The 20,618-nt window shown below is 43.8% G+C and overlaps 6 protein-coding genes across 6 annotated transcripts in view.

Annotated features, from left to right (window-relative positions):
• orf112a (hypothetical protein) overlaps positions 1 to 142 on the forward strand; it is a 339-nt gene extending 197 nt beyond the window's left edge. Inside the window, exon 1 of the mRNA in view lies at positions 1 to 142. This exon is cut by the window's left edge and continues 197 nt beyond it. Within this exon, the coding sequence (YP_173361.1) occupies positions 1 to 142 (142 nt within the window).
• nad1 (NADH dehydrogenase subunit 1) lies at positions 1 to 20,618 on the reverse strand (one part of a trans-spliced gene, as the record gives it; both edges of the window cut it).
• atp6 (ATP synthase F0 subunit 6) lies at positions 4,579 to 5,766 on the reverse strand. The gene has a single exon. It carries the CDS (start codon positions 5,764 to 5,766, stop codon positions 4,579 to 4,581), a length of 1,188 nt encoding a protein of 395 aa, YP_173362.1.
• On the reverse strand, positions 11,411 to 11,743 carry orf110a (hypothetical protein). Its single transcript has one exon. It carries the CDS (start codon positions 11,741 to 11,743, stop codon positions 11,411 to 11,413), a length of 333 nt encoding a protein of 110 aa, YP_173363.1.
• Positions 11,683 to 12,216, forward strand: orf177 (hypothetical protein). The gene has a single exon. It carries the CDS (start codon positions 11,683 to 11,685, stop codon positions 12,214 to 12,216), a length of 534 nt encoding a protein of 177 aa, YP_173364.1.
• orf112b (hypothetical protein) lies at positions 14,105 to 14,443 on the reverse strand. Its single transcript has one exon. It carries the CDS (start codon positions 14,441 to 14,443, stop codon positions 14,105 to 14,107), a length of 339 nt encoding a protein of 112 aa, YP_173365.1.

Below are 20,618 nucleotides of genomic sequence, written 5' to 3' on the forward strand. Positions count from 1 at the left end.
TTTCTTTCTGGCTTTCTTAGGGCCCTCCGTCTTCAGAACGGTCCGCCTGGCCACTATGAATGAATATTACGTCAATAGAGTAAGTTGTTCTTTAAGTTGTGCCCTTAACACGAAGCTAGGGCAGCGATGCGAAGGCTTGTGAGTGCATTAAGTAAATTAAACAGATACTAGCTGGTCTGAATTGTGCAGGATCGAGCCCTGGCCTTGGAAGCCATCCATTCAAGCCTTCCCAGTCCTTTTTTATTGTTTTTTGATCGGACTTTCTAAATCCATATGGTATGATATGGCTTTCAAGCTTCCTAGCCTGGGTTTGTGTGAAGCATGAGAACATGAGCAAGCTCAGTCTTTCGCTACTCGTGTGACCCCGCCTCATGGCTTTCAGAAGGGCCTAAAGTGCATGATGATTCGATTTCCGAAATATATAAATATAAAGAAAAAGGCCTCCTCTTGCTGTTCTCTTTCTTTCTCTCTCCTATTGACTATTGACATAGCAAAGTCTGGTTCTATTGAGGGTGATACCCGCCCTCTACAAAGTGGTTTTTGAAAAGGTCTTTAAACGACTCTTCGTCTCCAGTTCCAAAAGGTTTAATGAATGGCTTTTTTCTCTGCCCACCACCCATGAAAAGACAGACTACATAGGGCCCCCGCCCTGGTTCAAATACCATTTTATCCTACCTCGCTCACCGCCCCTCAGGCTTAAAAGCCTTTTCGTTGTCACCACTTACCTAGATCGATATGGCTAGTTTTCTAGCGAGATTTCTAGCTTGAATTAAGGCTTCGAAGCCCCTCTCCTCTCTCTGTAACTAGAGAGGTAGGCAAACCTGAGTTTAGAGCCACCTCGATTCGGGATGTCGGAACATCAACCGGATCGGAAACCGAATCCTAAAGTGACTTCGGAACAGGTTCGAGAGCTTCGATCGAAAACCTTTCCTATCTAGTGTCAGCTGATCCTTCAGCGTCTGCACCAACTAAATCGGAAGCTTAATTCGAAAGAAGAGAGTAGGCTCGAGGAGGATCAAAAGACTGATTCTCGGTCCCCTAAAGTTAGAAAGCTGGTTAGACTGCAATCTATGCCTATGGAAAGAAAAGTCACGAAAAGCGATCCATATGATCATAAAGAAAGGCTTGCCTATACGTCTTTCTAGCGTACGCGCGGTTCCTTTCGATTGGAGCCTGTCGCTACCTGGATCAATCAGCCTATTCTAGTTCGCCTTGTGTCATCCGATTTTAGGGAATTCATTGGATCGTGAAGTTGCTTCACACCTGGCCATATCGAGGGAATGAAAATGAACTTGTCCCTAAAAAAAGAGAAAAGAACTGGAATGGGAGAGGATGGTCATTGAGAAAGATGCCTTAACAGGTTGGTCATCTGTCAGGACGAGAATGTGAGTTCTTCTTATTATCGGTGAGCCGCTGCCCCTCATACTCTTCTTTCCGTTTTTGGGTCGCTCTTCTTATCTGCCGTACCCCCAATCCTCCTTCATACGAAGGCATCGTAACATATACATCAAATCAAGATCAAATAAAAGATTCTCCATCCCTTCTTTATACTCGTCTATCCCTCGATCAACTAGATGGGCCTAGGATAAGGCATTAAAAAACCGTCGATATGTGGGGTGATCGAACCGACTCATCTACAACTCATCTTTGAAAACAAGATGCGCTCCTACGTGAGGAGGGGGGAAATGAAAGTAAGAACCATGCGCATGGATGAAAGAGCGCGCTTTGAGGGAAGAGGGGAAGAAAGACTATAGAAAGGCTAAGTGAAGTACTTATAGGGACTTCTTTAACATTCTTCTTTCCTCTTCTTGCTTATCACCTTCTTTCCCTTTCCTCGCATCCTAATATAATAAAGATCAAGACGAGTTGCTCCAGGTCCAGATATCTCCCTTCGAGATTGCCAGCATCAGTCTAAGTAGCTTAAGTTTTTGAAGAAAAAGGTAGAGAAGGAAGGGTGGTTGAAGCAGGACCATAAGAAGTACCTTTAGCATTTCAAGTACCCGGTTCAGAGCCAGGACATCTTTGGCATATCCACCAGCAGCGCCTTTGGCATGATAGGCAGGCAGCATATCTTGATCCATCGGTAGCAGAGCCACCGAGTGAATGACCTTAACGATCGTTTTAGAAGTAGCGCTTTACTAGCCTGACGACTCAAAGCAAGGTCGAAATCCATCCCTCTTTTTAAAACTGATTAATTAACGACTCACCAAGCAAGGGCACGTTGCGCGGTAGTAGCCAGTTCAAGGAAGTGAAACTAAGACAGGAAACTTCCCTTTTTTTTTACTTTTAAGTAAGTAAGACCCTGTCCTCTTCCCTTTCGACATCAAGATAATTGACGAAGGTGGTGCTTTGAACATTTTCGCTGAAGTCGAAAAGATAAACATCTACCCGGTATACCAGCAATCCTTCTATGCGGATACCCCTTTTTTACTCTCAACCATTGCATTGCCGAGAGGAGAAAATGCTCAAGGTTCTATATATTCTTTCTTTATTCAATTCATTCCTATCCTTTTTGTTTTCAGTCCCGGGGTTCCTTTCCTCTCCAAGCCAATCGATCGCCTTCTTAGTTAACTGCGGAACCCGCCCTTTAGCCATCTATCTTTAGATACGGAGGGCTTATGAGTCACAGAATTTTAAGCCCAAAAAACAAGGTAAGAAAGGTGGGGAACAGCGGCCTCACACAAAAAGATTTGTCTAAGCAATCTCAAAGAGATTTTCAATAAGTCAATACCAAGATTTGCTTTCTGCGCCTACTGATGTGATGATAATTCAGAAGCTTTTTTGCAAAGAAGAAGGGCCCTGTTCCTATGGGTTCACGTGCTAAGGCTCCACTAAAAAATGCTCTTTTTCAAGAGAGAGGTTTAAGGCGCATTAATCACGCCTTGAAGGAGGGAAGTAGTGGAGTAGGAGAGGTAAAGATGGATGGGAATAGATAAGTAAGAGAGAAGGCGACACCAGCTAGCAGAACGGACGGAATGAGAAGAAATCCCCAGGATGGAAAGAAGCTTGAAAGAGAGAACCAGGAATGAAATAGCGAGACCAAACGAGCAAAAAGCCACGAAGGTTGACGATAAGAGCGTAAGACTTTATGCGAGAGGGTAGAGCCCTTGATCCTTTCAAGAATGTAATTATCCTGAATATTCAGGAGAAAATTAAGAACCTTTATAGTGGATTAAAAGAAAGAACAGACTCATATGAAAGTTCCCCAGAAAAAATGGCTGTTGTTGAATCAGCTGTGAAATACGCTCTTGCTCACGAATCTGCTGTTCTAGCTCAGACCAGGCTATCTCCGAGAAAATAGGGGTCCCGAACGGGAGAAGAATAAGGCAGGCTGTCCTTTGACTAGTTTGTAGTTTTTTCTGGGGCTATTTATTCTAAATTTCCCTCCTCGCCTAGAATAGAAGGATAAGATAAAAGGCAGGCTAAGCCCGTATTAGCTCTTTTCAGGTTGATAAGGTGGAATTGAAAACTTTGGAGCACATCCTTACCTACATCGAACTCTATGTGTTAAGCATATAGCTTTTCCTTCTGAGCCAGGATCACACTTCACACTAACCGAATCTCGCATAGAATCCATAAATGAAGAAAGCATCTCAATTGGAGAAAAGTTTGTTTTCCCGGGGAATTTGCTTGTCAACGAAATTCCACTCATAAGTAGGTTCACATCGTGATCTAAGTTCCATTTCCCATCGAGAGGTTATGATACTGGTAAAGAGTCCTATTCTTCTCCTTGGGTTATGAAAGAATTCAATAGCTCCGGGCTCCCTCACTGCATTCCAAGGCAAGCTCCTACTAGATCCTACTATTCCTGATATTCCTACTGGATTTGAGCAACTCGAGTATGAACACTGTATCGCTATGCCCCTCGCTTAGCCCCGCTCTTTGGTTTAGGATGGATCCGGACTGGAAGCGAAAATACCGTAAAAATGGCTTCTTTCTTTGTCTCCGCTGGACTCTTTTGTAATAGCTTGATGAGCTGAACCAACAAGAGATATTACGTTCTACCTTCTGCTTCGAGCCCGGCCGAGAGTGAGCTTCCCGATAGTCTCTTCCTTCCTAGAAATAGAACTCTAACTATCCCGTCTCCTTACTCGAGATATCTGAGATAGCTCCGTAAACTAATAACTTATAATAGACGAGCCCATTATCCTTATGTTCTGAACTTGCTTCTTGGTACAAGGGGAGGGGCGAAGAATTCTAGTTCTAGTTCTTCTTCTGCCTAATCTTTAGTACCGCTTTGAGATTTAATCTTTAGAACCATGTGCCTAAGAGGGCGAGGACCTTTATAGCCATAATTCTTCCCCCGGTTCTACCTCCTTCTGCAATAGTGATCTATCCCGTCAATCCCACCCGCGAGCTATCCATTCTAACCTGTCTTTGCCTAGCAAGATACGTCTAGTTCTCCCTCCGCTTGCCTATCTCAGTAGGAAATTGGAACAGTCTCCGATTTCAAAGAAAAAGCTGAGGCGAGAGCTATACCTTCTGGAACCGGAGCAATAACTGCTATAAAGTAAGGAGATGCGCAGGAACGATCCCTAAAGCAAATACTCGGAATGCTCCACGACTAAGTATACCCATTCAGACTCGCTTTTGTTCAATTATAAAAAAAGAAGCACTTTGATGAAGATTTATAGCATCATTCAAGTAAATACAGATTAAGATCGTAGAAACATGAGCTTGTGATATAGCTACACCTAATTCCAGACCGGTTAATGCAAGAACTATAAATAAAGGACCAAGATCCCCTATGAAATATAAAAGATCATTCATACATAGCATAGTCCAAGCGAACCCACTTAAAATCTTTACTGAACTATGACCGGCCATCATATTAGCAAATAAACGTATTCCTGAGCTTAATGCTCGAAAACAATAAGGGATTAGCTCAAGGAGTACTAAAAAAGGTGCTAATGGCAGTGGGACTCCTGCAGGTAATAAGAAGCTTAAAAAATGAAGCCCATTTTTTTGAAATCCCACTATAGTAATGCCAATAAAAATAGAAAATGAGAGACCCAAAGTAATGAGAAAATGACTTGTAACTGTGAAGCTATAAGGTATCATACCCTGGGGATTACAAAATAACGAAAAAGTAAAAGTGACCGAGATGCGAGGGGAAAACTTTTGTTTAACATTTCCGGAAAGACCACCTATTTGTTCGTTTACCGGGTTCAGCACGAAATCATAAATAAGCTCTACCAAGGATTGCCAAGCATTTGGTACTGAGTTTCCTCCTCCCTTTTTAGTAACAAAATAAACCAAAAGTAGGACCAAACTGAGAGTTAGTAGCATAAACAAAGATGGATTTGTGAATGAGAAATATAAGTTTCCTATTTTCATAGGAATCAATGAGATTATTTCAAATTGTTCAAGTGGGCTGGAGACGAGATCTTTCGATAGATCCACCGCATCTTTATAGGCTTCTCCCCCTACTCCGTTTTGCTGCAAATCTTCCAAAAGGTATTCAAGAAAGGCGATATTGTTGCTTTCCCCATGTAAAGCTTCGGAAGCTTCCAAAACTTTTTGGGCACTCTCCTTAGGCATCAAGGCTCCTAATTTCAGTCGTATATCATATTGAAGCTCCACTATACGTTCACTGCAAGGATTAAGGCCCGGATGATCCGTAAAAATACCACTAGAAGAACCCTGAGTATCGGACGATTTAAGGCTATAATCCATAATTGTTGTCGTGGATTGACTCGCATTTGTATACGATGTAACACTGGAATTTAAACTATCCTCATCAAATAAAAATATACGTCGAAACATTGTGATTGAGATAAAAAGATTCCCTCAATACAGCTTAACTCCGTCAAGCCTGTACGAGTAGTGAAGAAGTATAGAGCACTTTGGTTGGTTGTTGACCAACGGAAAGCATGGGAGAAAAAAAGATGGACAAACGAAAAAGGGCTAAAAAAAAGGACGAAGTAATTTCATATATAAAAAGAGCGGTACACTGAACACGAACCCAATATCAAAGAACTAAAGAGGAAGCTAGTCGATCATTCAACAGCAGGAATCTACCCTAGGATCCAACCTGCCAGCTTTCTTCTCTTATGATATTTCGAATAGCGAGAAAGTGAAATAATGGGGAATATAATGGAGCGGACTAATACTCTATTCGACTAGAGGAAGAATCTTTATTAAATAGGATGCCTCCCAAGCGCCGAGGGGCTAACCGTCATATTCTCAATCGGCTTTGCCTCGCTGCATACTTTCGTTTAGTATTCCTTACAGCTATTCTCCAATCACCCGAAAGCAGCGGCGAGGCGGACATTGATTTTGCAGAAAGGCTGGCTGCCTTGCAGGGTCGCTTGCCTAGTTCACCGGTACTAGGCTATGAGAGGCTCAACATCGGGTCCAATGTAAAGCAAGCCTTGCGAATGATGGTGGCTCCATACGGGTAGACGTAGGCCCTGAAACCATAACAAAGACAAGACAATTACAGGGAGGACGTACGTGTTCTCGGGCGAGTGCGGACTCGGTTAGTATACAAGATCATCAATATAGTAATAGGATGCATCTGCTGAAGGCAAGACTCATGTAACAACAAGCTAGACCGAAGCTCAGCCATAGTTGGTTTTGGTCGTTGAAGCTTCGCCGTAGTGACAAAGCTTTCATAGTCCGAAGGCAGGCCAGCAAGAAGGAATGTAAACATATCAGATTGGGACACCGGTGCATTGATAGATGCCAAGGAGTCACAACTGTTCTTGAATGTACGAAGGTAAGCCGCCATAAACTGATTTCCTTTCTTCTCTCTTTCACTATCATGTTCCTCACTAACCCGAAAGGCTTTCTTTAAACCATACTTTGGGGAGGGGATCTTTGAACCTTGTTTGAGCTCCTCTTCCCCTTTCTAGACAAGAAAGGAGAAGGGGAAGGGGAACTCCTTTCTTTTCGTTTTCACTTACATACGCGAATCTAGGTCCAGCCTCGCTTGCATTCAGTTATCAAGGGGGATGTCTACTCTTTCGTTTACATACGCAAGCTCCCGATTAGTCGCAATCGCACTTCTGTGCAATATCCAACGCATATTAAAGCACTTAGCGGCCAAGCATCAACAGAGTAGCCTGCGGATTGGTGCCCGGTGACACAGTAAAGGTTGAACCATCAACAACTCTGAGTGCCCCAGTCTTAAGTTCCTATCAACCACTTTCCCAACAAGGCAGCCGCCATGGTAATGCGATATTGTGGTCACAACGACAGAACTATCCCATCAGAAAATCATTGGATAGATCAGCAGGCAATGAAGGTCCAACATACCCGAAATATATAGGACCAAACTCTTGTTGGTACTTGAATTCCTACATGGAGCGGCTTTGTTGTACATCATGAATCTTTCTGTTCACACACCTCTCCACATCCATCACCAGGATTTCGGAAGTAATGAAACCTGACTATTGGGTTAACCTTAACATCAGTTGATGCTAGTCTGAGAGAACCAGCAGAGAGGGGGCCAACAATCTTTTCCATCAGGGTTGCCACAGTAAAATATACCGGAGAGGGGGAACTCCTAACAAAAGCACCATGAGACGGGGCTTTTCTCCCAAACATCTCCTTCTGCACGAGTGGCTATCGCGCCTAACCTTTGAAATTGAGCTGCTTCTCTCTCTTGTTCCTTATCTGGTTCCGGCCAGTGGCTTGGAAGCAAGCTACCCGCGCTATATAGAGGGAGAAGAGCAGCAGGATTGAAGAAGCTGGTTCAAAGCTAAGGTATCAATCGGCTTTCTTTCCGTCTTCTTTTCTGCCAGGGGTAGATGCCTTAGATTAAGAAAGGGTTGGTAGGCCCTTAGTCCATTCCCGATGATCCTCTCCTGGTCAATTGCTTGGGGTTTCGGACCATTGCTCTCTTTTTTAGTCGTATCAGGTGCATCGGCTTTGCTTTGACTTGCCTTGTCCGTATAGTCAGTAATCGATGTAAGAAAGATTCTTCTATGATAAGTGGTCCATTCCACCTTAAGAAGTAGCCCATTCTATTAGGTTTCCTGTAGAGCGAGGGCCTCTTCTTCCTGCCTTTTCTGTAAGAGACTTTCTTTCTTGCCTGAGTATGGGTCTACCTGCCTTATTCTTAGATGCCTTACCCTTCCTTATCCTGAGTCTTGGTATGCTTAGATTCCGGTTCCCCAGCCGACTGTTGAATCTCTTTTTGCCTTGGTGTGCGAGACAACAGAGGGGCAGCTTAGCCTTCTTCTCCCTTGCGGATCTATTACAACTAGCGATTCTGATAAACATTATTATAGAAATTGGGGCTAATTCAATAGAAATCGGTCGTACCTAGCCTCGATTCACGTCGCAAACATTGTCCAATGATTCATGAAAACATGCAAAGAGCAGAGTTGGCGCATCTGATCTTTCTTCTTCAGTGCCAGGCATAAAGAGCTAGCACTAAGAGCAGGGGATGAATCTTTATCGACTTCCTTTTGAATAACTTGGATAACATCTTTATGGACATCTGAGAGAGGTTCTTTCTACTAGTGCTCCTCCTCCTGCTAATGCTAGTGCAACTTTGAAAGTTGTTAAAGCAAAGATTCGATACCTCTTTTATTATTAATTAATAATTGGCATTCTCTGATCGGCCTAATCTCGTAATACATGGCTATGTCCCTGACCTGAGACTAATGCAATCAGTTCCTTCCTCCGCCTTCTCTTTCGACGTTCGCCAATCGGAGAGGACAGCCGATTGAGTCTGAACCTTAATTTAAAGATGGAAGGAAGACCCGGATGGACTTAATTAGGAGCATGGGCAACCCTTCGCGCACGAGATAGCAATGACAGGAGATTGACCGGTCGGGGTCGAGTGATCCTCAGGGTTTAGGGCTCCTTCTACTGCTGCGACTACCTCTCTTCTCTTCTCTTTTAGAAAGGTAAAGGACCACCAGAGAGGCAAGTGCTTTCATGAATGCGGTAAACCAATCAATCTTTTCGTTACATATCGGGGACAGGGAACCAGCCCAGCGAACTCGATTTCCCGAAGAAAAGAGAGGGCGCTCTTCTAATATTTAGCTCCTAGCTGCTCTACCTCTCTATTTTCAAAAGCCCTGCTCACTTATAGCCCTATAACCAAGCAGGCAGGCGAGACATCAGAGCAGCTGTAGAATGGAGATTGCAATTCCATTTATTTATATGAAAGGGGTGGCATGTGAAACCAGCAATCCCATATTGTGGAATAAGAGCAGTGGCATTTGCGGAAATAGGTTTTGAGGAAGGGACTGATTGAACTAAGGAACTGAACTAATGGACGAGGAGGAATAATAAGTAAATCTTGGTCGGAATCGAAAGCGGGGAAACTGACCACATGATCGGCAATGGGCATAAACCCTAAAACAAGATTCACTCGTTCTTCAGTCCTCACGTAGACATGAAGGGGAGGCCCCACAGATAGGATTCAGATTTCTGAACGGGAAAGCATTTTTTGTCGGCCTATACGCTGACTCTGAATCAAAGATTTACTCACTGCCAACAAAAACATACTCTATTTACTAGTTTAAATCGATTCACTAAGCTAGTTAAAAGCCTTATTACTTACGCAATTCCACCAGTGTGTAATACATCCAACATTCTCAATATTAAACGCTTTTGGCAAGCCAGAGCAAGACTTCTCTGTGGGAACCCCCCGGTAAAGGAGACCTGTCTAGTCAAATAGGCTTCTAATAAGAAATTAGCTCATTCATTACTTATGCAATGACTTTCTTTTTCGTAGCGTCAACGTTACCTTTATATCTCCCTCGTCTAGTCGAGATTCCCTAAGAGAAAGGGATCAAATCTGTAGTTGTAGTTTCTATACGTCAATCCAATCTCGCTTCCATTCATCATCCATTCTGAGGAAAGATTCTTGAATAACAGGCTAAGAATAGTCTTATAAGTCCTTGTCCGTTATGTATGCTCCAGTAAGAAAGTCCCTTACTTCGGCTAGTAAGGATTTTCATTTTAGGTAAGCAAGCTGCAGCGCGAGTACCCTTTTTTTTACTTTTGCTGCAATAGAGGAGATTTCCATTGGACTAGTTAAAAGACTTAGATAACACACCGGGTTTACATAAGAAAAAGTTCACGTAGAGAAAAGAGATTAGACTAGTCATTGCACTAGTAGCGTCTACGAGCCTCCCGCTTCGGTACCATCTCCTTTTTTACCAGCCGAGCTGCCCTGTCAACCCTTTGCGGCGCTTGCTTCCTAGCTAGAACTCACACAGCGCAAACATAAATGAGAACTAAGCATAGTCTGACTCCCTAGCGCACAGAGCAAGAGTAAGCTACTTCACTCGAGAAGAAGAAATAGGCTAACGATCGGCTCAGATAAGGATGCCTCCTCTCTTTCCAAGCTAGCTCCGATGCAACTGCTATCGAATTAGCTCTTGGGGATATCATAGGTAAGAAGGAAGCCAATGCTGGAGGAAGTGAATCAATCATAAGAGGTTGTTAAAAAAGGTCTGTTGCTTGCCCGAGTAGGGGAAGGGATTGACCTAAGGCAAGGTTTACTTATCCCACTCTAGTGCTGGTAGGAAGCCTCCTTTCGAGTAGTCTCATAGGTCAGACCGGTTCCAACCATTCTTGCTAAGGCTCCTAGCGAAAGATCAAACTTAAGAGTAAGAAAAATTTCTTGTCTTAGACTTAGATAGCAGTTGCAAGTTTAAAGACCAGCAGCGAGGGGAAGACTTTTGTAGAGAAGTTTAGACAGGTTGACTCCTTTTTTGAGAATTCTTTATAGAAAGAAGAGAGGGAGGAGATCGAAACGAAATACTTGTATCGAACGAGCCCCTATCTCAATTACAAGTAAGGAGCTATTACCCTATGCCTATGGTCTTCGTTCCTTACACGATAGATTGAGAGCCAGATTGAGATGCCCTATCGAGGGAGTCTCCAGCTCTACATCTATCTACTATTAAGAAAGGAAGGGGATAGGGTTTGAGTTACCCAGCTCAGTAACAAACAAGGTTCGGAGAACAACCTAATTACGAAAGAACCCCTGTTGATTCGCCAAAGATCTACAAGCCAGGATTCTAGAGAAAGAGATGCTATTAAGGATACTTTAACAGAACCTTAGGACTTATCTTGAGTTGGGCATCCCTGACTCCATTCCTGACTAGAGAAGGGAATGCGGTGAATCACCAGTTTGGATCGAAGAATAGGCACCCACGAATTAGCAGCATATTTGCGGGATCTATCGAGTGGAAAACCGGGATGTCGATACACCGAAGAGCTACCAAACACGATCACCAACAAGAGAGTAGCAAGTGCTGGCTTGGGGCTCAGAGCTCCTTAAGCTTGGGTTCGCTTCGGGCTTGCGTTCGACCTTGGCTTCGGGGTTGGCTCCTAGGCCCAGCTAACAATAAACTACAACACCAGATCTCCAGCGGATAATACCCTAAATGAAAGACTGGTGATTCGTCGATACCAAGGTTGAGGCTCCTTTACAAGCTCAAGAGAAGAACAAGAGGAATCCTAGCTTCATAACATAGGAACAAGAGCTACAAGAGCGGGTTACTAAACCATTCGAGAATAAGCAAATGGATCCTCGCTCTCGACACCCTCCCCCTTGGGCATAGCTCCTTGCGAACACCTCAGTACAGATCACCAAACAAGAGATGCTAGCATTGATATCAGAAAAAACAACATTGATTGGTTGAAGCATGCTTCGATTAGCTTCTAGCTCGGTAACAAGAGAGAGATTGGCATCGGAGAACAAATCAAATGATGATGGTTCCTTCGGGGGAAAATCCTGGGGAGGCCGCCCCCGAACCATCCACTTCATCCACGTGGAGTGGGTCGTGGATTGAAAGGTGGCTTAATGGAGAAGGTACTTCATCGGCCCGAAACGAGGGGGGACACGAGGCCACAAGTCAACAACCGGTGGAGCCTGCCCCCGTACCTGCCCACGTACCTGCCCACGTACCGGCTCCCATACAACCAGTTGATGACACAGGGGAACCTTACAATCAACAAAATTCTTATTGGTACACTCGTAGAATAATCGAGGATTACTTAAAAGCCGATATGGATACAAACTTCCCCAGAAAACCTTCTGACAGTAAGTATCGGCGAGTCTTCGAGCTGGTTGTTGGGCCTAATTATAAAAGTAAAACAAAACTCGTTGAAGTATTGGCGGATATAGCCAACAACCCACAAAATAATGGTACAATAGAAAGAGCGCGAAAGATCATGGATTCAATTTATCAGCAGCGGATTAAAGACCGTGACCTTGACGACTATCAGTTTGAAGAATAAAAGAATGTTCGGAATTATTGGCTTTGGTAGTGATTGTAAGGTGAACGTCATATTTGGGAGCCGCCTCGGAATCCTCAACTGCCCGGAAGCAAGAGGACTAGAAGTGTATACTTAAGCAGGCTACTCCCCGAACATGCCTACGGAAGGTGGGGCTCATAATCGTCATAGACAGTTTCGTATTCTACCCGTCTTACCTGATGATTAGGATTTGCTTTCCCTATTTGAAAAAAGGAGATCTGTGTCACTCTCACTATGCTTCACACATGAAATTATACTGCTTTCAAGGGCTCGAATAGATTGATTTGAGAACTTGTTTCAAAGGCTGGGTTGCCCCGTGGGAGAACTTTAAGAATCTCTTTCGCTCTCAGATCTAATTCTCTGCTTAGTGACTCGATCTCTCTTTCTTTCGAAGCTCGTGCACTACTAATGACCTCGGAGTTAAGCTTAACAAAACTCCATAAACCGCTACGCCCCTTAGCTGCCGGGAAGAAAGCAGTCGGCTTTCATTATTTTAGTGCTAATGTAATCACAAGCATTCATCTTATTCCAAAAGGCAAAAAGATCATGCTACCACAGAAAGCATAGTCACAGGGGAAGACTGATTCGGTATATTTATACCAATGATATCCGCGTCGATTCCCAGTCTTCAGCGAAGCGGGTCGCCTTTCCCCTTGTTCGGACTACGCTCTTGCACACTATTGCTAGTGGTCTATTCTTTGATTGATGTGCTGCTTTCAATACTGAAGGACTAGCAGTTGCAATGAATGACCTTCTCGATACCCTATTAGTGCTTTAGAAGCTTAATTCTCGACTTCTGGGGAAAGATTGATTCATATCATAGGAGACTGCTCTTATCTAAGAGTCTTAGTAAAGGACTCGGGGGGGTTTACAGAAGGTATGCAGTCAGAGTTGGAGAAAGGAAGTGAAAGGAAGAACAAGGATCTTTCCCCCGCAAAGGAGGCGACTGTGCACTTTTTTGAAAGGAAGCTTTAGCATCAGAGAAAGCTAGTTCGGGGTCGGTGAACAAAAGAAGGCTAGATCTTCAGTAGAGAAAGAGATAGACTGAGATCTCAGCTAGAAGAATCTCACGATTAGAATGAGTTCTTGCTTCTTACCTTAGGGGTTCCCCTGGGGCAAGAGAATACAGCTCTTATCGAAGACTGCATTACCACGGTCCCAAGCCCTTTAATCAGAACTGTGAAAGGGAGTTAAAATCTCTGGTTTATAGCTGGTAAGGAGATCTTGGAACCCCATTGGAACTTACCCTCTGGGAGCCCTTCTTTCTGGAAACGGCGAATCGGGTATTTTATGCTTAACGCATTCTACCCCGTGCTTAACACATTCAAGCCGGGTGCCTGTGAAGGGAATCGCCTTAAAAACAAGGCGCGCAGCGTCGTGAGAAAGGGGAATCGTCACTTGCACCAGGGGTTGAGGTTGAAGCAGCAGGTACTCGAACTCTAGTTTCGTTTCAGAGGAAGAGATTGAAGCTTTTAAGGCAATGCTTGAAGTAGATTATTTCGATAGAGATACCGAGATTTCTTGCTTACTCCTTTTCCTAGTTGCTAGGACGTAAACCTTAGAGGATCACTCTGTTGTTACCACCAAAAGTAAAAAATAGACCTCGGTGAAAGCCTCTTAGTCAGTCGAACTCTCGGGAATCTCCTAAAAATTTAGTGAGAAATGTCAATTGCGAGCTCTAGCAGATGTCCCCGATCTTGAATTCCCTTATTTGCTGGTAAGGAAAGACCTAAAAGAAAGACCCGTGCCGTCTCAGCTTACTATTGATTGACTTGAGGTGGAATGTTTGCAAATCACCTGAACTTTTAGAATTTCATTTAAACTTTTATCTCTGCTGTCGCAGATCGGCTGTTGATTTAAGCCATATCTTTCAATGTCTCCAAGTCTTCTTTCCGATCGAAACAAAGAGGCTGGCTCTAACGCTCTCACCCCCAATCCCCCGATCCCGGGCCCAATCACGAACCACCAATCTAATTCGACCACCTCTCCTGCATTTCCATATCCAATGCCTGGGAGCTAGGCTCGAACTTGCCATAAAACCTCGGGGATAAAAGAGCCAATCAATCCAATGATCCCCATCCCCTGAAAAAAGAAAAGGCAATCCACACCTTCTCTTTAGCCCTCTGAACCTAGTAGCTAATGAGCTACTTCTGATCCGATTCGTAGTTTCCCTTCGCCAAAGAACACCAACTGGTGAAGTGGATACCATCTCATTCAGTCAATCAATCCCATATTTCTTCAGGTCAAATGCAAGGAATTGCTATAGAAGGCGAAAGGGCACCAAATAGTTCCCTCGTTTCGGTGTCAGCCATCTTTCCTATTTCATCGGTCCCACCAACTACTCAATCTCTTTGTTCCCCCTTATTGATCCCAGGGCTACGGAGTCTATCCGTTCATCATTTCCATTAGTAAGGGGAAGCGGACCCGAACTCTCCATCTTTAGCTAAGGTCTTTTGAAAAACTTAACTTCATTTGTTCCAATGCGTAAGAACCTTGAAAGCAATAACTCCACTTGTTTTCCCCCCTAGTACCTGTCCCTATCTCTGAATCTCCATCATTGACAAAACCAGGATCAAATGAGACGTCCATCGACCGGATAAGACCTCCATATCCAAATCGATCTGTCCAGCTGCCGCTCCCCATTATCAGCCACAGAAGGAGCATCTCAACCAACCTCGAATCCTTCTTTTTTTCCTCCCGAACAAATCTGTCATGATTCTTCAGAGTGTCGTGAAATCACGGATCATCTTATATATATATAAATTTTTTTCGTTATGTTCTCAGGTAGAGCCAGTTGAGGTCCATACAACGAATGAAGAGTAATTTTGCCGTTGACTTCATATCTTCCTTGTCGATTTTCCTTTTCCACGGGATCACCATTCTCCTAGAGCTCGAGCATGAAACTTGATTACACAGATTCGGTTCGGTCGCAGGAGCGAAGCCACGACCACCTCTTGACGTAAGGCACGACGTAGTGGAGGAGCACTTTTAAGACGTACCCTACAGCATCTAGTCTTTAGACAAGTTTTCATTTTATTGGAGACGGCGGATGAGGTGCAAAAGGACAGATGGCATTACCAAGAACCAGATATGGTGCGACTGAATCTCGGCACGGAGGAGGCGTCAAAGATGATCGAAATCGGGATTTTTCTATTTAGTTAACACCTTTTCTCATTGAGTATTAAATTCTTAGTGTACCATAGGCGGTAATCTGGCTTTAATCGATTCTCTTCTTATAGTTAAAGATTTCAGTCTGGAAACAAAAACATCAGTAAGGTGTTTTCGTTCGGATATAAACATGGCAATCTACGTATGTGAAGTCTCGATGAAGCTGTCCAAGTGTAGATCCAACGCACTACTCAAGTAGGCTTTCCTACTGCCATTGAGAAAGAAATGCCCTTGACGCATTTCCACTTGCTTCAAGCTTTTCTTTCTAGTTGCTATATTCCAGTAGTGATTCGAGAAGGAATTCATGAGTGACTGACTATACTATGGAACTAGTCTACTGTTAAAGGATGTACACCTCTTCCTTATGGATAGATGGTGCCACCGCGCTGTACAAAATCCTCTGTTTACGATTCTCTCAAATACGAATTTTCTTTATCAACATGGTAGCGAGAAGAGAGACAGCGGATGGAATTGGAGAGAAAGGTGGAGCTTCACCAGGCCTTTAGTGATTATTTTTAAGTCTTGTCTAAGCCCCAGCCAATCGGGTAAGCGAACTATCTTACGACAAGAAGTAGTCATGGGAAGGGTTACCCGTAGAATTTAGAATCGGTAGTAGCCCGGGTTCGGGCATTACAAAGGACTGCCAGTAAAGGGCCAAGCAGAGGCTTCATCTAGTATCCCCAAAAGCAAGCAGAGAATCAGTTTATTCGTGAAAAGATGGGACGGGAGTTGCCCGAATCAAATACGAAACAACATATTTGGAGATTATTAGCGCTTTGAAACTTAACTTCTACGCAGGGATCTGATTTGACCGGTCTAGAAAAGGTCAGTACTGAACAAAGCTCCTAAGGTCCCCATTCGGGGATTTCCCCGTAAAAGCTAAGTCCTTACTTTACACAGAGTGAAGCTTCCGGCAATGCTTCAACAAGAGCCAAAGCTACCCGGGCCTGGGAAGAAGAAAAATCGAATAGAGGAAGAAGTGGCCGTGTAACTGGCTCGCTTGAGCTTTGGTACGCTAATAGTTTACTAATAGGATTGAAAGATTATTTTACGGATATCCCAGGGGCGTAGCGGGTTCGAAAGGACCAGGCTCATACTTACTTCATTTTTCACATTGAACGCTAAAGCAAGGCAAACTAAAAAACGAAATAAGAAATGGATTCTTTTTATTTTACTAGCTTGACGGAAGCTATTGGAAGCAACTGGACTCTCTACTTAGCTCGACCTTTATCTACGTTAGCATCCACACGAACCGAACCACTAGAATCCTGCCTTATACACTCATAGAGGCCTTTCCTCGCTAGTTGGAATAAAAACCTCAACAGCAGCCTTCATTGAACCCCTTCGACTGAACGACGGAATTCTTTCACCGCGCTCTACTTCCTTAGGGGGATGAGAAGGATGGCCAGTTCTGTCTTCTTCGGACCCTTCTTTTCGATAAGGGGAGGCTATTCTTGAAAAGAATAGGTATATTCAACTAGTTATTTGAACTATTCAATAAGAATAGGGATTTTCAATGCTAGAAATGCCATAACTCTCTTTCTGAATGTCTCGACTTTCTTTCTCAAACCACCGGACAGGGGTGCGGAAATAGCAACAATTAATGGTAGAGCGGAAATTGCTTCTGATTTGATTTCGCCTGAAACGAATCCCTCGCTTTGATAAGAAATATCTGAGTAAACAACCTTTGAGCTGAGGTAATATTCCATTTTTAGGGTTAGCTTTGCGTTCCTTGAGTATGTTTCTGCCCTAAACTAAGAAAGAGTATAGTGCTCGTTTTGATAAGAGTATTACATACTATCTGCTGGAATGTTTTCAACGTCCCCCTTATGCAACTACGGGAATTTCTTCTGGTTCGCTACTATCTTTTCCTACAGCTCACGACTGACCTTGAACTGGCCAAAAAGCTTTCTATTTGAACGGAATTCCACAATTGCAGAAGCTTCGGTCTCGATCGATTATACTTTTGGTTAATTGGGTAGGTGTCGATAGCAGCAGAACCTTTGCTTTGGTCCATACCACGAAACAAGCAAAGATCTAAGGCTTTCTTTGCTCTGCCTCTGGGCCCGAGAGCGAGGTCCAATGATCCTCTTTTCAATCTCTTACTTACTCTCTCGTGCGATTAACTCTCAAGCCATAGCGAACAAGTAAAGAAGGAATGACCGAACGAAGTCGCTAAAGGCAGGCATCCATCCTTCCATTTGATCAAAGGCATCCGAGCCGAAGTAATTCAATTCACTCGAAAGGAGAAGAGCGTCAAGCAGCCCCAACTCTAGCTCCAGAGGGGTCCGTAGAGCAGGAGAATGCTCAGGTCCGTCTACGTGTGATTCCTCATTTGGTTCCTAAAACGTGAGGTGAGCTGCTGATTCTACTCTTGGAGTGACTCAACATAATGCTTCCAGAAAAGGCTTTTAACCGGAAATAAGATAAAAGAATAAAAAAAAAGACCATAGTAGATCTATGATTAGCCCTCGGTCGGGATGGTCCTGTCGAAGAACTTGATTCATGCAAAGAAAGAAACTTAGGATAGGAGACTTATGGAAGCAGCAGGGCTGGGTCTGCGAGTGAAACCCCAAACCCTCAAATCCACTAATGCCTATCAAATAAGAGTCCTACCGAGGATCCGGTGTCTAAGGTGTCTAGGATTTCTCCCAAAAGTAAGTAGGAGTGCTCTTCCTTTCAAGCCTTCTGCCTTACAGTCTATAGACCTTACCTCACTAATCTTTTATTTTCTCTCGGGATTTTGTTTGAGTTGCTGTCTCAGTAGTTGCATTCCCTCTAGTCCCCTTGAAAGAGGAAAAGGGCCTAAGCCTGTTTAGTTCCATCTCCTTGAGTTTCAATTGGAATGCTAGGGGTTTACGTCCTAGGGTAAGTCCCAAAGTCCTAAGTTCTTCCTTTCAATCCAAGTCGAGGTAATAGTTTCTATGGTAGGGCTAACGAGATTTCTTTTGCTTAAGGCTAGGCGTATAGATAGGTTTCTGGATCTCGAGATTAGTTTAATTTCTCTGGCTAGGAATAATAAAAAAAACTAGGAATAGCTGATTCTAGATCAATATCAATAAAAAGCAGGTTCTAGGGCAAGTGAATTTGAAAGCAGTCTCTTTTAAAGAGAGTTAGAAAAGCCAATCCAGTTGTTTCCTTGCAGCCAGTGGATGAGAGTGCCCTTACATATAGTTCCAGGCCAGTTCCTGTTTAAGTTGGAGTTTCCTATGGAAAAGGCAAAATTTACTATGCTTAAAGAGTTTCCATAACCAGGCCTAAGCGTGAACCTATCCAATTTCAGTGCCATATGAGTCAAGAGCTAGAGCAATAAAGTAGGGATTTTAGGAAAGCGGATTATCTTCTCGGGGAAGCGGTGCTCTCTTTCGCATAAGCCCTTTGTTAAGTAAGGTGATGGTGCTCTTTATCTGCTGCTTTCCCTCCTGGCAAGTGACTTAAAGAAAACAAGTGAAGTAAGCTCCCCCCGATACAAGCGAGCTAAGGGGCTTGAAGTTATCCCAATACCAGAGAGACACTTCACAGAGTGTGATACTAATGGTTAGGGGGATGGTAGTAACCCAACTGCAAGCACATGAACTCGCTATACCAATAGTTCTCTGCCCGCAACCCCAGCTCCTACTTCGAATGATAGAACGATTCGAAAGGGGCATACGTACGGCTTTGACTAAACGACTAACTAAGGCTAACGGAATAACAGAATCGGAAGCAGACGTAATCGAAAGAAAGCTTGGGCCGAATGGAAGGGGCTTGCAACGATGGAAGGCTTACGGGATAGGGGCATACTCATATAAAAAATTTCCTAACTAAACCAATTGGGGTGATAGACCCGCGAAGCAAAAGCATTTTTCCTAGCATTGAACCTTACTTCAAAGACTGGAAAGCTTACAACACAGGTAATAGAGCGAAGCCTTAGGCTGAGAAACTGATTGAAGGCAGACCAAGAGCATTACCTACGAGGATTTATTAGGATGGCTCAAAGACTGATTCGGTCTTTTCCTCAAAGGCGGATACGATTGAATTAGCTTTGGACTACGAGAGAGCTAGACAGCGGGGATGAAAGGTTTGCGAGGAAGAATCAATGGCCAATGGTTCTACAACTGCAACAGCACTTACTGAAAAGACTATTCTACGACCAGCCGCCTACTTAATTACACTTCCGGCATTAAGCAAGTTCCTTCTTCTGCGAATATGAGATAGACCGACAGCCGGTACGGGACTAAGGGACTGTGGGAATAGCGAAAGACCGGATTCCAAGATATAGGCCAATCAAAAGGAAGATGGTGAAAGACCACCACAAAGAGACCCTCGCTCACGCCTTAGTCTTATTCGAAAACAAAAGCGGATGGGCCTTCCTCAAGAAAAAAGCCAATCTGATTTCGGGGGGCATGTAGGCGGAGAAAGGCTGGGAAACTATAAGGTCTCGTAGGAAAAAGACAAAACGTAGGTAGGCTGCCACGCGGAGTGAAGGTAACTAGCCAATTCCCCAAGGTCTAGTAAACTAAGGTGGTAGTGCAGACAAGGTTAATTCACTCTGGGATTGGTAGTCCCGTCTGCTCTGACGTCGGAATAATCATTATAATACGATGATAGCACCTGATTAGCAAGAAATTCCCTGCTCTCCTCTTAGCAATGATCTGTCTAGGGCTACTTTCAAAACAGCGGATTCTGTAATAAGACCCTATTCATGGGCATTCTCCGACTTAGAATCGAATTCATACCCGGCAATCTACGATCTACCCAGCGCCTTAGTTTATGTTGAATAGGCATACCCGACTTCCAGCTAATTGTCAAATAAAGCTATCCGTGCTTTAATTCCTAGCTTGAAAGCATTCTTTGAAGCAAAAATTCCGGTAAATCAAGCCTGCGTAGAATACTTGACTTTTCCATGTGCAAGACCACAAAAAGTATTCCCCCCTAAAGCTCAGCTCTGCGAAGGCCTTTCGGAGATTGACCTTTCTTTCTCTTCTTCCCGGTCTGATCGGTCGAGCTCTCGTAATCGATCGCTCATATGTCCATTTCGTTCTGGCTAGCGCTCATCTCCAGCTCTGTTTCCAACCTTTCATTTAATATATCATTCCCGTATGCAATACCTCTTATTTAATCTTGCTATACGTCCAAGCCTTCTCCCATCGGTAGTTGGAAGCAGAACTGAAACTGGATATAACTGAAGGAAAGGCTATATAGGTACGATAGGAGGGTACGGTTAAGCAGGTAAG

The sequence above is a fragment of the mitochondrial genome of Nicotiana tabacum (genome assembly GCF_000715075.1).
Source record: "Nicotiana tabacum mitochondrion, complete genome".
In the NCBI taxonomy this organism is placed as follows: domain Eukaryota; kingdom Viridiplantae; phylum Streptophyta; class Magnoliopsida; order Solanales; family Solanaceae; genus Nicotiana; species Nicotiana tabacum.